At 49.6% G+C, this 16,131-nt stretch overlaps 1 protein-coding gene across 2 annotated transcripts in view; it reads left to right on the top strand.

The window, feature by feature from the left end:
- ADAMTS2 (ADAM metallopeptidase with thrombospondin type 1 motif 2) overlaps positions 1–16,131 on the top strand; it is a 247,815-nt gene that overhangs the window by 137,318 nt on the left and 94,366 nt on the right. For both annotated transcript variants that reach the window (XM_044948497.2, XM_025293941.3), the window contains exon 4: positions 9,782–9,984. In XM_044948497.2, the coding sequence (XP_044804432.1) occupies positions 9,782–9,984 (203 nt within the window). The remainder of the gene's footprint in view (positions 1–9,781; positions 9,985–16,131) is intronic.

The following is a 16,131-nucleotide window of genomic DNA, read 5'->3' as shown; positions in this document are numbered from 1 at the left end:
AGAGGCCAGCCCAGCTCTCCTTCTGCAACCAGTGCAGACTCCTGCAGGGGTGGTGGGCCAGGCCCAGAGTCCTGGGCCCAACCTGTGCAAGGGAGGTCATCTGTGGGAAAGTTATCTTCTCCATTTGTTTTCCTGCATCTAATGCTTGTTTGAAAGTGAAAAAGTCGCTCAGTCGTGTCCGACTCTTTGCGACGCCATGGACCATACAGTCCACGGAATTCTCCAGGCCAGAATCCTGGAGTGGGTAGCCTATACCTTCTCCAGCGCATCTTTCTGACCCAGGAATAGAACTGGACTCCTGCATTTCAGGCAGATTCTTTACCAACTGAGCTACTGCTGGTTTGGGGAAGTCTAAAGCCATTGCCTGAAAAATCCGATGGGTGGAGGAGCCTGGTAGGCTGCAGTCCATGGGGTCACTGAGAGTTGGACACGACTGAGCAACTTCACTTTCACTTTTCACTTTCATGCATTGGAGAAGGAAATGGCAACCCACTCCAGAGTTCTTGCCTGGAGAATCCTAGGGACAGGGAAGCCTGGTGGGTTGCTGTCTTTGGGTTCGCACAGAGTTGGACACGACTGAAGTGACTTAGCAGCAGCAGCAGCAAAGCCATTCTTGCAGCCATGAAATTAAAAGACACTTACTCCTTGGAAAGAAAGTTATGACCAACCTAGATAGCATATTAAAAAGCAAAGACATTACTTTGCCAACAAAGGTCAGTCTAGTCAAGGCTATGGTTTTTCCTATGGTCATGTATGGATGTGAGAGTTGGCCTGTGAAGAAAGCTGAGCACTGAAGAATTGATGCTTTTTCACTGTGGTGTTGGAGAAGACTCTTGAGAGTCCCTTGGACTGCAAGGAGATCCAACCAGTCCATCCTAAAGGAGATCAGTCCTGGGTGTTCATTGGAAGGACTGATGCTAAAGCTGAAACTCCAGTACTTGGGCCACCTCATGTGAAGAGTTGACTCACTGGAAAAGACTCTGATGCTGGGAGGGATTGGGGGCAGGAGGAGAAGGGGCCGCCAGAGGATGAGATGGCTGGATGGCATCACTGACTCGATGGACGTGAGTCTGAGTGAACTCCGGGAGTTGGTGATGGACAGGGAGGCCTTGCGTGCTGTGATTCATGGGGTCGCAAAGAGTTGGACACAACTGAGTGAACTGAACTGAACTGAAAGCCGTTCTGCTTCCGGTTCTTTTGATTTCTTCTGTAACTGCTTCCTCTTGACCCTCTCTTATTCTCTGTGAAAGTCTGTAGAATCTTCCTGGTGTTCTGAAAGTTCACGGTGATGCTTAATGGTGCTGGTGTGTTTTCATCTACTGTGTTGGGTGCTAGCTGGGCCCTTTCAGTCTTGGAGCACCTTTTAATTGTAGGAATTTTCCTGAATAATTTCATTAGTTATTTCCTCTCTGTTTTCCTTTCTTTATGGAGTTTCTAGTATATGGACGATTTGTTTCTTTGATCGGGTCCTCCGATTTTCTTATCTCTTTTTCCTGATGGTTCAAGCCTTTTGGTCTTACTGCTTTACTTTCTGGGAGATTCCCGACTTTGTCTTCATAATCCTTTCACTGAATTTACTATTTCTGCTGAAAAGTTTTTAATTCCAAAGGATCCTTTTGCTCGTCCTCATTTTGTTCTTGTTCAGTGGGTGCAGTGTTTCCTTCTAGCTCTCAGGGGTCACTAATAAAAGGCTTCCCCACCTTCCTAGGCAGTCTCTGTTTCCTCCATTCTCCTCATTTTGATTGTTGTGCTTTTTATTGATCTCCATCTATGGAGTCTGGGGCTCACCCCAGAGAGCTGGAGATCCTTGGCTGGCTGCTCGTGTGCAAGCCTGGGCAAGAAAAGAGGTGACTAGGAGCTTGATGCAGGTAGTAGGGGAGCCATGGACAGTCATGTTGCCTTTTAGTCTTTGGTCATATTCCCTAGAGAAGCCTCCTTCCAGCTTCCTGCCTGAGGGATAAAGGCTTGACTAGCAGCAACATTCTGGGAGTGGATTGTGGAAGCAGGCTGGTGTCTCAGCACTCATTTCATCCTCCTTTTTAGCATGGGACCTATGCTCTCAGCTACACCTGGTGCCTGCAGCCCAGAGATCTTATTGAGAGAGAGTGAGCTTCCAGACCAATGCAGTGTGAGTTACGGGGCTGCTACTAGGATGCAGGTTGTGAGAAAGGGATTTGGCCTTAGCCGTCAACTAGTGTTTATTTCAATCCACTCATCATCCTGCTTCCAGAGGTACTTGGTGCCTTTGGAGGATTCTGCAATGCAAACTGGAAGTGTCTGGCCAGCTTCTTGGATATACTAAGTCCATTGCCATGTGGCCATCTGCTCTCCAGCCTACAACAGTTCTGTTATTTTTTTCCTCTCCTGCTCCCCCTGTCCTTGTTTGCTTGTGATTTAAGGGAAAAAAAAAAGTCATCCCTTTACTAAAATTATAATGGGGTTCCAAGGAGGAGAAAAATTGGATGTATGTGTTTAATGTACCATTTTTACTTAAGGTCCCTTCTATGCTTAGATTTGTGTTTAGACTTTGTATTCAGCTCCATGATCTATCTTTCATAACACTCGTACCACTATGATCTAATTAACGTTATTTTGTAATGTGTTCTGAAATTTTGAAAGGTAAATATCTCCTTGTTATGATTTCTTTTTAATATTTTTTTCTGGCTAATCTCCCATATGTAGTCTTCCAGTTGAACTTTGGAAGTATATTGTTAGATTTTAACAGTTGTTTTTTTATTTTATTTTTAAACTTTACAATATTGTATTGGTTTTGCCAAATATTGAAATGAATCGGCCACAGGTATACATGTGTTCCCCATCCTGAACCCTCCTCCTTCCTCCCTCCCCATACCATCCCTCTGGGTCATCCCAGTGCACCAGCCCCAAGCATCCAGTATCGTGCATCGAACCTGGACTGGCGACTCGTTTCATACATGATATTATACATGTTTCAATGTCATTCTCCCAAATCTTCCCACCCTCTCCCTCTCCCACAGAGTCCAAAAGACTGTTCTATACATCAGTGTCTCTTTTGCTGTCTCGTACACAGGGTTATTGTTACCATCTTTCTAAATTCCATATATATGCGTTCGTATACTGTATTGGTGTTTTTCTTTCTGGCTTACTTCACTCTGTATAATAGGCTCCAGTTTCATCCACCTCATTAGAACTGATTCAAATGTATTGTTTTTAATGGCTGAGTAATACTCCATTGTGTATATGTACCATAGCTTTGGGATAAGAAAGCTAACAGTTGTTTTTTTTAATGGAGATTGTGTTAAATTTATAGATTAATTTGGAAGAGGATCAGCTTGCAGCCCAGGATAGTATCATTGTGTCTCCAATTACTGAGGTTGCTGCTGCTGCTGCTGCTAAGTCGCTTCAGTCGTGTCCGACTCTGTGCGATCCCAGAGACAGCAGCCCACCAGGCTCCCCCGTCCCTGGGATTCTCCAGGCAAGAACACTGAGGTTGCCTTATGCTTTTTGGGAGAGTTTTGACTATATTGTGTTACTCTTTTTGTCATCGTTCTACATTCTGTATTTTTGTTTATACCTAGATATTTTGTAGGGTTTATTCGTATAGTCCCTAAGCCTCTTTTCCCATTCTGTTTCCTAGCTGATGTCTGTTACGTACAAGAAAGGTATTGATGTTTGCATATTTATTATATGGAGAGAGAATTAACTATTTCTTGTAGGTTTGGTAAAACTCTTCTGTAAAACTCTTCTGAGCTTGTCTTTGACTGCTTTTTTTTTTCCATTTTTTCCTGAGGTTTATTCAAGTTTTCTACTTGAGCCGACAATTAGAATATATGTTCTCTATTTAGTCTAGGCTTACTAGAACTGTGTTTTTAATTTCTTGTGTTTAGGGTTTGAGAGGAGAAGGCAATGGACCCCATTCCAGTACTGTTGCCTGGCAAATCCCATGGGTGGAGGAGCCTGGTAGGCTGCAGTCCATGGGGTCTCGAAGAGTCGGACACTGAGCGACTTCACTTTCACTTTTCACTTTCATGCTTTGGAGAAGGAAGTGGCAACCCACTCCAGTGTTCTTGCCTGGAGAATCCCAGGGACGGGGGAGCCTGGTGGGCTGCCGTCTATGGGGTCGCACAGAGTCGGACACGACTGAAGTGACTTAGCAGCAGCAGCAGGGTTTGAGGGCCTTCCTTCCTGTTTTCTTTGATTTTGCTCTATGATAGCAGCTGTGGGCATGATTTTTGAGTTTCCCTTTTGTCTTAATGTAAGTGAAATTTGGAACTTGTGCTTGAACAGCACACATTCTCTGGTTGTTGAGCTTAAACATTAGGTTGTTTTAGTAATTCACATCTTCTATAGTAATTCAGGGCTTCCCTGGTGGATTAGTGGTAAAGAATCTGCTTGCAATACAGGAGACAAGAGATGCGAGTTTGACTCCTGGGTTGGGAAGATCCCCTAGAGGAGGGCATGACAACCCACTTCAGTATTCTTGTCAGGAAAATCCCATGGATAGCCTGGCAGGCTACAGTCGATGGGGTCACAAAGAGCCAGATGTGACTGAGCACGCACAGTAATTCCAATCCTGCCTAATGTTTCACCTAATTCATCTGGTGTTTTCTGGAGTAAATATATTACAATGCACATAGAACTGTGGCTTTGACTATTTCTCCTGTACCAGATTGAAGCTCTGTTAGGTCAATGAAATTTCATATCTTTTACATCTGTTCAATAAATTGTTGATTGGTTTGTCCCTTTAATGTCAGATTATATTTTATCTCATAAATATCATTATGCCTGGTTCTGTTTTGTTGGCAATTACATGGTAACTCTCTCTTTGCCTCATTTGTTTTCACTTCTCCTGGGTAATTTTCTTTCAGTTATACCTTGTGTAAGTAATTTACGGCAGAATCTTGTGCCAGCTCATGCTCCTATGCCGGTCGCCTTACTGTTGCTCTTGCTGCCCGCTCCCCCATCCCAAGCCTGGGCTTCCTGGCCCTGCTGTGCCTGCCCTCCTTCTGCCCAGCTCCCAGAGGCACCCCTCCCCCACCCACCCACTGCTGGGTCTGTGCTTCTTCCCACTGTGTCTCTACGGTGGCTCCTGCCCCTCCCAGCCCTGCTGTGTGGTACTTGGGTACCTGTGTGTATCTGTGGGGTACCAAGGCATACAAGACACTTGGCCCCTGTCTTCCGAGGGGGCCTCCTTCAAGTGGAGTGGACAGGTAATGCCCAAGCAAGTTCATAAATGAGATTCAAGCTGCAAACAGTGGTACATTCCATGAAGGAGGAAAACAGGATGCTGTCACGGAGACACTGCGGGAAGAGAGAGCCTATTTTAATTTAGGATGAAACAAGGCCAGTCCCCCTGAGGAGGGGACATTTCAGCTGACACCCGGAGGATGAGAGGGGGTAGGTCCAGTGAGGAATGAGGGGAAGATCATTTCCTAGAGAAGGGACAGCAGTCTTCCCCATCACTGGGCAGTGGCTTCTCAAGGCTCCATGCCCCTCCTCCCTTGTAGATGTGTCCTTGGGGGAGGCAGATGGGGACCACGTCCAGTGCAGGAGGCAGAGGCCTGTGAGCTCTGTTCCCTGTGGACCTTTTGGGGGCTCCTGCTGGACCTGATAGGAAGGCTAAATCTGGGCAGGAGCAGCAGCTGCAGAAAGGGCATCCCAGGAGAGACGAGTGCAGCGAAGGGCCAGGCATGGGGTTTGCACAGGGACAGCCAGCATCCAGGCCCCTTGAGCCCACACCTGCTGCATGGCGCTCCCATGGCGTTTATAGACCCAGGTCCCTGGGATTGCTCTTCTCTGCACTAAACACGCTCGCTTGTTTCTCCCAATTTCGGTTTCCCCACACCACCTCTTGCTGCTGGTGAGATACACAGGCCACTCCGGGGCTCATCAACAACTTTGGATGCTGTGGCTTGGGCTGGGACCCGGCCCCTCCTCTGTGGTGCGACTTGTCTGCATGGCTTTATCTTCCTGAGGCTCCTTGATGCTAAACTGAGACAGTAATGAGGATGGGGAGGAGCCTCCTACTTGCTGAGGGTTGGATGGCTGGATCGTAGTGGACGTTTGTCACTCTGAAGGGCTGTGCACACGCCCCAGCACACCAGGCTGCAGGGGCAGCGGAAGCCGGGCAGGGTCCTGTGATCCAGGCACTGTGGGTGAGCTTGGCTGCTGTGACCTGCTTGTTCCCCTGGAGCGCAGGCATTTGAGGGTTTCCTGGATGCAATTCTGCGTCCCCTTCTTCCATCCTGTCCACAGACTGCTATTGATTCTTTGAGGGATTTTGTCTGCCCTCCTGTAGAGATGCTCAAATGAGGGACAGCTCTTGGAGGCTTCCTATTGAATCATCCTTTGCCCGAGACATGAGCTCACTAGAAGGGTGCCCCTAGCACAGGGAATGCCAGCAACTAAAAGCCCGTGGTTGCCCATTGAAAAGACAGGGTCCTGCTGCAGACACCTCCACTCAGGGGAGCCTCAGTCTGCTGGGGTCCAGCCTGCTCCTGTCTGTTGTGGATCGGCCCCGCAAAGGAACTGGTGACTTCTCCCCGTGTGGGAGGCTGTGCGCAGAGGTGGCTGTGTCAGGAGCCGGGACAGATTGTCCTCCGTCCTCGGCAGGAGATGGGCAGTGCGGACTGCTCAGTGTCCAGGCCTGGCTGGAAATGAGGGGTCAGGCACAGGGCTGGGTAAGCGCTCGGTCACTGAGGCTTGGCCACTTACGAGCATGCAGGAGCTGCTGGAGGAGGCAGGAGGGGGACTGAGAGGAGCTGGGGCCTGTAGACCGGACAGGCAGCCCTGTGCAGGCAGACAGGCCCTGAGGCTGGGCGTGGTTGCAAGTAACCAAGAACAGCCCACTGAGCACCTGAGCAGGACTCTCAACCTGAGGGGCAGGCCTGCTAGGAGCCGGCACCAGGGTACAGCTGGGATCTCCGCATGGCCTAGCCTGTAGGGTTGCGCCCACTGTGGGGAAACTGGGAGACGTCCAAGAATGAGAAAGTGGAGCGTCAGCCTGGCTGCTGGATCCCGTCAGCGCTCACGTGGCCCTGGGTCTGGGGGCCCTGGGTCTGGGGCCGGCTCCCTGTGCCCTGCTAGGGCTGAGCAGGGCTGGGGCTTCCAGGGACCAACTGCAGGGCGGGGCTGCCACCTTCGAATTGCTTGGGGGGCCCTGTTTGCTTCCCTTCATCTGCCCTTTCCTTTGGATTCAAGCACAGCTCTACAGGGGCTGGGTCTTGGGGGTGGTTCTAGAACATAATGTCCAAGTCACCCTCCAGTGTTATCATGATTGAGATAATAATGATAAGAACAATTATGCTTGTGGTGAAATTAATGTTTCTAGTGCATTCTTAGGAAACATTGCTGTCTTTATGGACCTGTAACATACAGTTTAGTTAAAACAGAGTTTGCTGAACAGAAACAACTATAAGATGTACCCCAGCCAGCATGTCCTGATGGTAGCCCCGAGCCCTCCTCAGAGAATGTCAGGCCAAGTCCCTGCACAGTGGCTTCATGGTTCAGAGTCTGGGGCCCACGCTGAGGCCTGCAGAGGTTAGGTGGGCAGAGAGGACAGCGGGCCAGGAGGGCTGGGGGCCCAGACCTCTGTGCCGTGTCCCAGGCATGGCCATTACTCCACAGCATGAACCCCCTTCTCCCCTCTACAGTGGCTCTGTTTCCTAATTTCTTAGACAAGCTGGCTATTCTAGATTTTTAACATGAAATCTCGAAATTTGAAATACTGTTGACCAAATGCGGTATTTAAAAACACACACAGCCCTAACAGGCACCCCCATGGTCTGGTTTTGCCCAGGGACCACCTGTCAGTGAACCCTGACTTGACAGGGGCAGAGGGTAAGCTCCAGCCTCTTCCCCAGGAAGAGTTCTTTTTTAATGAAAATTATCATCTTTCTGCTTCCCAAGGTGGTTCTGAAGGTGAACTGTCCCTGCCTGTTGAAAATGCAAAGAAATAAATGTGTAAAAATAGAGCAGCCATTCCTCACCCCCCCGTCAGGTTTAAGTAGCCGATGTCTCCCCGGGGAGCAGCAAGGATGGCCCTGAATCATCTCCAGACAGCCCAGCAGAAGGACTAGCTCTGCACAGGCGCCGGCCCTGGAGCGGCCCTTGGCCGTGCCTGCCGTGTGTGTGGAGTGTGTGGAGTGTGCGCGCACGCGTGTGTGGAGTGTGTGTGCGTGTGTGTGTGGAGTGTGTGTGTGTGTGCCTGTGCATATGAGGGGACACAGGGGACTACAGGGCTGTGGCAGGGACACAAGGGCCCCAGGAGGTACAGGAATGCCGTAGACCCTCAGCCCAGCCCTACCTCATTCCTCTTCTCTGTGAAGCGCTTCCCCTTCCACTGCTCCTTCGCCTCCACTTCTTGGTCTGTCAGCGACCAGGTGGCAGGTTTGTGCCCCAAAGCTAACAGACAGCAGGTGTAAAGAAGAGAGCTTCTGCCTGGCTGGAGGGGCTCTGTCCTCCCGTCTGTAAAGTGGAGTCAGTAATATGCCCATCAAAGAGGCCTGTTGTCAGCCTGGATAAGGACACATAAGCAGAGGGCCCGCTGGGGGAGCAGGACCTTGGTGACAGGCTACCTTGCTGTACCTCCAGAGGAAGCAGGAGACAAGAGCCTAGGGGACGAGTGAGAATTGTTCTGGAAGACTCTCTGGCGATGTCATGATAACCTGATGTCCTAGGTCCTTCCCAGGGCAAGAGTTTCTGAGACACACCTGCTTCTCCCCTCACCAGAAACGCCGAGGATAGGGGGACCCTGGGGTCGGGGCCTGGAGCGGACACAGAGATCCATGCAGGGGTGTGAGGGGCTTCCAGGGACGTTGGCACTGATTCTTACTGGGCGGTGTGGTCTGTGGCTGCCAGCAATGCTGAAGGTCAGCCCAGCCAACTCAGCTGCAGCCCTGAGAGGTAGGGGCAGCGGCTCTGGTCCGTGGGGGGCTCCAGGCCCAGTGGGAACGCAGAAGGAATGGAGACGTGCTGCAGCTCTGCAGAAGATGCAGTGACACCCTGGGGTCCTGGCCTGATGGGATGCAGCCCCCGGCCCCTCAGCGCGGCCCCAGGCCCCGGACGGGCTGCCCAGCTCTGAGCCACGTGTTAGTTTGTGGGGGCTGGAGTGAGCCCTGGCCAGCAGACTGTGGACTAGTTGCCATGTGAGGGCTCATCCTGGGCTCTGCATCATTATCAGGAAGCCTCTCGTCTCCTCAGCACCTGGCACCAGGGGCAGGCACAGGTCTGGGCAGGGGAAGGGTGCCCACGGGCTGGTCCCAGCCCAGGAGGGAGTGGGTGGACTAGGCTGAGAGAGGAGGGACTTTGCTTCAACCAGGGACTGAGCCAAAAGCCCCAGAGAGGAGCTGTCTGGGAAGACTCTGTGAAACACGTGCCACCTGGACTGGGCCTCAGTTTCCCCGGTTATAAATGGGCTGGTAACACCTGGGGGACCAGCCCTATGGCACTGGGTGAGTATGTGAATGGGTGACAAGAGCTGGCTCTGTCCACCAGGCTCCCTCCTCTCTGTTCATCACTGGGTGCCAGGCCCAACCTCTGGGATGGCCGAGCTGTGGGTTTCCGTGCTCCTGGGTCTGAGCTGACTTGCCCATCACAACTGCGCTGTCTGAACCTCAGTTTGCTCTTCCGTGAAATGGGGACAGAAGTGCCCTGGGTCACAGTGCTCTGATGATGGCAGGCTGGTGGCCACACTGGCATCTTACAGGGGCCGAGTTGCATCTGAGTGGGGTTTTTTTCTGGCTGCAGTGGCCTTGTTGAGCCTGGACTGCTGCTACAGGCTGTGTCCTCTCTCTCCTTCCAGGGATCTCCCCAGACAGCCTGGACAGCCTCAGCCGTGCTCTGGGTGTTCTGGAGGAGCGAGTCAACAGCTCCAGGCGGAGGGCGCGCAGGCATGCTGCCGACGACGACTACAACATCGAGGTCCTGCTGGGGGTGGACGACTCTGTGGTCCAGTTCCACGGGAAGGAGCATGTGCAGAAGTACCTGCTCACCCTCATGAACATCGTGAGTGGGGGTGCGGTGGTGGGGGAGGGCTCTGGGGTGGGGCTGGGAGGCTGGGGGCGTGGGTGGGCCAGGGCACCTTTGCTTGCCACAGCTTCCTGGTGGAGCTGGGCGTGAGTGAAATGGTCACAGGAAGGCTCTGGGTCTACAGGTGAGAAGCGGTGACCCTCCTATCGACGTTGTTTAGCCTGACTTTTCTCATCTGCAAATGTTGGTGGGGATTCTGACTTGGCAAAGCCATTTATATGCTAAGGCCATTTTCTAGACACTCATCATTTGTGTACTAGTTTTCTTAATTTTTCATAATACCTACATTGTGTAGGCTATGTGTTTTCCTATAAATCAATTGATTTTTTAAAAGCTTAAAATTATTTACAAAAGCAGCCTCAGTTCAGTTCAGTTCAATTCAGTCGCTCAGTCATGTCCGACTCTTTGCCACCCCATGAATCGCAGCACGCCAGGCCCCCCTGTCCATCACCAACTCCCGGACTTCACCCAGACTCACGTCCATCGAGTCAGTGATGCCATCAGGCCATCTCATCCTCTGTTGTCCCCTTCTCCTCCTGCCCCCAATCCCTCCCAGCATCAGAGTCTTTTCCAATGAGTCAGCTCTTCACATGAGGTGGCCAAAGTAGTGGAGTTTCAGCTTTAGCATCATTCCTTCCAAAGAAATCCCAGGGCTGATCTCCTTCAGATTGGACTGGTTGGATCTCCTTGCAGCCCAGGGGACTCTCAAGAATCTTCTCCAACACCACAGTTCAAAAGCATCAATTCTTGGGTGCTCAGCCTTCTTCATAGTCCAACTATCACGTCCATACATGACCACAGGAAAAACCATAGCCTTGACTAGACGGACCTTTGTTGGCAAAGTAATGTCTCTGCTTTTGAATAGGCTATCTAGGTTGGTCATAACTTTCCTTCTAAGGAGTAAGCGTCTTTTAATTTCATGGCTGCAGTCACCATCTGCAGTGATTTTGGAGCCCAGAAAAATAAAGTCTGACACTGTTTCCACTGTTTCCCCATCTATTTCCCATAAAGTGATGGGACCAGATGCCATGATATTCATTTTCTGAATGTTGAGCTTTAAGCCAACTTTTTCACTCTCCACTTTCACTTTCATCAAGAGGCTTTTGAGTTCCTCTTCACTTTCTGCCATAAGGGTGGTGTCATCTGCATATCTGAGGTTATTGATATTTCTCCCAGCAATCTTGATTCCAGCTTGTGTCTCTTCCAGTCCAGCGTTTCTCATGATGTACTCTGCATATAAGTTAAATAAACAGGGTGACAATATACAGCCTTGACGAACTCCTTTTCCTATTTGGAACCAGTCTGTTCTTCCATGTTCAGTTCTAACTGTTGCTTCATGACCTGCATACAGATTTCTCAAGAGGCAGGTCAGGTGGTCTGGTATTCCCATCTCTTTCAGAATTTTCCACAGTTTGTTGTGATCCACACAGTCAAAGGCTTTGGCATAGTCAATAAAGCAGAAATAGATGTTTTTCTGGAACTCTCTTGCTTTTTCCATGATCCAGTGGGTGTTGGCAATTTGATCTCTGGTTCCTCTGCCTTTTCTAAAGCCAGCTTGAACATCAGGAAGTTCACGGTTCACATATTGCTGAAGCCTGGCTTGGAGAATTTTGAGCATTACTTTGCTAGTGTGTGAGATGAGTGCAATTGTGTGGTAGTTTGAGCATTCTTTGGCATTGCCTTTCTTTGGGATTGGAATGAAAACTGACCTTTTCCAGTCCTGTGGCCACTGCTGAGTTTTCAAATTTGCTGGCATATTGAGTGTGGCACTTTCACAGCATCATATTTCAGGATTTGAAATAGCTCATCAGGAATTCCATCACCTCCACTAGCTTTGTTCGTAGTGATGCTTTCTAAGGCCCACTTGACTTCACATTCCAGGATGTCTGGCTCTAGGTCACTGATCACACCATCATGATTATCTGGGTCGTGAAGATCTTTTTTGTACAGTTCTTCTATGTATTCTTGCCACCTCTTCTTAATATCTTCTGCTTCTGTTAGGTCCATACCATTTCTGTCCTTTATCGAGCCCATCTTTGCATGAAATGTTCCCTTGGTATCTCTAATTTTCTTGAAGAGCTCTCTAGTCTTTCCTATTCTGTTGTTTTCCTCTGTTTCTTTGCATTGATTGCTGAAGAAGGCTTTCTTATCTCTTCTTGCTATTCTTTGGAACTCTGCAATTCAGATGCTTATATCTTTCCTTTTCTCCTTTGCTTTTTGCTTCTCTTCTTTTCACAGCTATTTGTAAGGCCTCCCCAGACAGCCATTTTTCTTTTTTGCATTTCTTGTCCATGAGGATGGTCTTTATCCCTGTCTCCTGTACAATGTCATGAACCTCATTCCATAGTTCATCAGGCACTCTATCTATCAGATCTAGTCCCTTAAATCTATTTCTCACTTCCACTGTATAATCATAAGGGATTTGATTTAGGTCATACCTGAATGGTCTAGTGGTTTTGCCTACTTTCTTCAATTTAAGTCTGAATTTGGCAATACGGAGTTGGTGATCTGAGCCACAGTCAGCTCCTGGTCTTGTTTTTGCTGACTGTATAGAGCTTCTCCATCTTTGGCTGCAAAGAATATAATCAATCTGATTTCGGTATTGACCATCTGGTGATGTCCGTGTATAGAGTCTTCTCTTGTGTTGTTGGAAGAGGGCGTTTGTTATGACCAGTGCATTTTCTTGGCAAAACTCTATTAGTCTTTGCCCTGCTTCATTCCGTCTTCCAAGGCCAAATTTGCCTGTTACTTCAGGTGTTTCTTGACTTCCTACTTTTGCATTCCAGTCCCCTATAATGAAAAGGACATCTCTTTTGAGTGTTAGTTCTAAAAGGTCTTGTAGGTCTTTATAGAACCGTTCAACTTCAGCTTCTTCAGTGTTACTGGTTGGGGCATAGACTTGGATTACTGTGATATTGAATGGTTTGCCTTGGAAATGAACAGAGATCATTCTGTCATTTTTGAGATTGCATCCAAGTACTGCATTTTGGACTCTTTTGTTGACCATGATGGCTACTCCATTTCTTCTGAGGGATTCCTGCCCGCAGTAGTAGATATAATGGTCATCTGAGTTAAATTCACCCATTCCAAAAGCAGCCTCACTTTATTCTAAACTGAAAGTCCCTTGGTCCTGTCCGACTCTTTGCAACCCCGTGGACTATACAGTCCATGGAATTCTCCCAGCCAGAATACTGGAGTGGGTAGCTGTTCCCTTCTCCAGGGAATCTTCCCAGCCCAGGGATCCAGCCTAGAGATCAAAGCCAGGTCTCCCACATTGCAGGCAGATTCTTTACCAGCTGAGCCACCAGGGAAGCCAAAGAATACTGGAGTGGGTAGCCTATCCCTTCTCCAGCAGATCTTCCCAACCCAGGAATCACTGGGGGCTCCTGCATTGGAGGTGGATTCTTTACCAGCTGAGCTACCAGGGAAGCCCAGTTTATCGTAAAGGTGTTGGAGAAGATTCTTGAGAGTCCCTTGGACTGCAAGGAGATCCAACCAGTCCATTCTGAAGGAGATCAGCCCTGGGATTTCTTTGGAGGGAATGATGCTGAAGCTGAAACTCCAGTACTTTGGCCACCTCATGCGAAGAGCTGACTCATTGGAAAAGCCTCTGATGCTGGGAGGGATTGGGGGCAGGAGGAGAAGGGGACGACAGAGGATAAGATGGCCTGATGGCATCACTGACTCGATGGACGTGAGTCTGGGTGAACTCCGGGAGTTGGTGATGGACAGGGAGGCCTGGCGTGCTGCGATTCATGGGGTGGCAAAGAGTCGGACACGACTGAGCGACTGAACTGAACTGAACTGAATCTAAAACTAAAATGCAAGGTGATAAGGGGATAACAGAGGATGAAATGGTTGGATGGCATCACCGACTCATGGGACCTGAATTTGAGAAAACTCGGGGAGATGGTAAAGGTCGGGGAAGCCTGGCATGCCACAGTCCATGGAGTCGCAAAGAGTCGGACACGACTGAGTCACTGAACAAGTTTCAGCTCCAGCTGGACAGCTCTGCTTTCTGCTCTGCAGAAAGGAGATTAGCGTGTGTCAGAGAGGAGGACAGAGAATAACACCCATCCGAGCTTTCTGCTTGAGGCAGTCAGAAGAAATAAAGACTGAAGAGAGTATCGGTGTCTCCCCGTGAGGCCGGGCTCCTTAACTGAGCCACTGTGTGCCACCCATGCCCCCTGTGGCATCACTGCGCACCTGCCCCACCGCTCTCCTGACAGGTCACACCGTCCCGCCTCCCTGCATGCCGGCCCTCCCACCCCAGAAGGGGCAGAATTCTGACCTTGCAGAGAGTGCAGCCCTGCCTGCCCGTCCTGCCCCTCACGGCCTGGCGCCTCCGCTGAGCCTTGCTGGGAGAATAGCAGGGGGCCTGTGTCCGTGGGAGGAGTGGGTTTGCAGGGGGCTGGAGGCAACCCGGGAAGCCCTGGCAATGGGGAGTCCTAAAGCAGAAGGGCTGTGTGCCCCAGCCTGTCCGCTCTGCTCTGCTTCCTGGGCCACAGTGAGCCCCTGGGGACTCAGCTGGCCCTTGGGCAAGACCCTGCTCCCAGAGCCCCAGTGAAGAGATAGGTCAGGAGCAAGAGGGAAGAGATGAGTGAGCTGGTCACGGGACCGGGAGGCCCCTGCCTGCCTACCTGCCTCTCTTCCTCTCCACCTGCCTTAAGTAAGTCGCTGACTCTGGAATGCAGCCACCTTATCTGCAAAGCGGGCTGACATCTGTTATATTTGCAGATATTATTTTACTTTGGAGAGTGTTGTCACACTTAATCTCACTTACCTTTGTAAATTACCTTTAATATAATAATAATAATACCATGATGGCTACAAATATGGAGCTGTTTTTTTAAAACTATCGAATTTGTTACAATATTGCTTCTGTTGTTTATGTTCTGGGTTTTTGGCTGAGAGGCATGTGGGATCTTAGTTCCCCCACCAGGGATTGAACCTGCCCACCCCCCTGCATTGGAAGGGAGAGTTGTAACTATTTGACTGCCAGGAAAGTCCCAAATATTGAGATCTTAATATGTGATTTTGTGTGGCAGGCTTGTACTAGTCACTTATCATGCATATCTTTGGAAATCTTCACACTAACTCTATAAAATTGGTAGAATATAAAATCTTGTCTGCCTTCAAAATATATGTTTTTCCTCAAGCATTATACCGCTCTCCAACTCAGTGGCCAAAAGGACTGGGGTGGAATTAGAGTCCTGAATCCTGGTAAAGGAAAACTACTCGTTTCCTCTACTCATACCAACACTCTTGACACTTAACGACCAGAATTAGCATAGACCCCAGAAGGTAAGAGTTCAGTCGCACGAGACAGCCCCGCTTTAAATGCTCATCTCAAGCCCCAGAAGTATAAGATGTCAGCTGTACTTGACCAACCAACCACCAGCTCCTCAGGTTCAATAATTTGCGAGAGTAGTTCCCCACTCAGGGAATCACTTTACTTACTATCACCGGCTATTATAAAGCACACAGCTGAGGAAAACGGAGGAACAGCCAAAGGGAGGAGTGCATGGGGGAGGTGCATGGAGCTTCCGTGGCCCCTCTGGATGCACGTCCCTGCCAGCACCTTGATGTTCACCAGCCGAGAAGCACTCCAAACTCCATTGTTTAGAATTTAATGGAGATTTTGTTTTGTAGGCGTGATTGGTGGGAATCACTGGCCATGGATGGTGGTGGTAGTTTAGCCGCTAACTCATGTCTGACTCTTGAGATCCCATGGACCATAGCCCGCCAGAAGTCTCTGTCCATGGGATTTCCCAGGCAAGAATACTGGAATGGGTTGCCATTCTGTTCTTCAGGGCGTCTTTTCTTCCCAACCCAGAGATCAAAGCTGGGTCTCCTGCATCGCAGGAAGATTCTTTACTGACTGAGCCACCAGGAAAGCCCATGGGTGATTGAACTCAGTCTCCAGCTCTTCTCTCTTCCCTGAAAGTTGGGGATGGGGCTGAGAGTTCCAGCTCTAATCATACAGCTGGTTCCTCAGGCTACCAGCCCGAACTCTGAACAATCTAAGGGCCCACCAAGAGTATCTTCATTAACATGAGCTCAGGTAAGGTTGAAAGGGGCTCATTATAAATAGCATAAGGTGCTCCTCTCACCCCTATCATT

This window comes from Bubalus bubalis, chromosome 9 (assembly GCF_019923935.1).
Source record: "Bubalus bubalis isolate 160015118507 breed Murrah chromosome 9, NDDB_SH_1, whole genome shotgun sequence".
Taxonomy (NCBI): domain Eukaryota; kingdom Metazoa; phylum Chordata; class Mammalia; order Artiodactyla; family Bovidae; genus Bubalus; species Bubalus bubalis.
The sequence above is the reverse complement of the archived record's forward strand: the minus strand, read 5'-3'. Positions and strand labels throughout refer to the sequence as shown.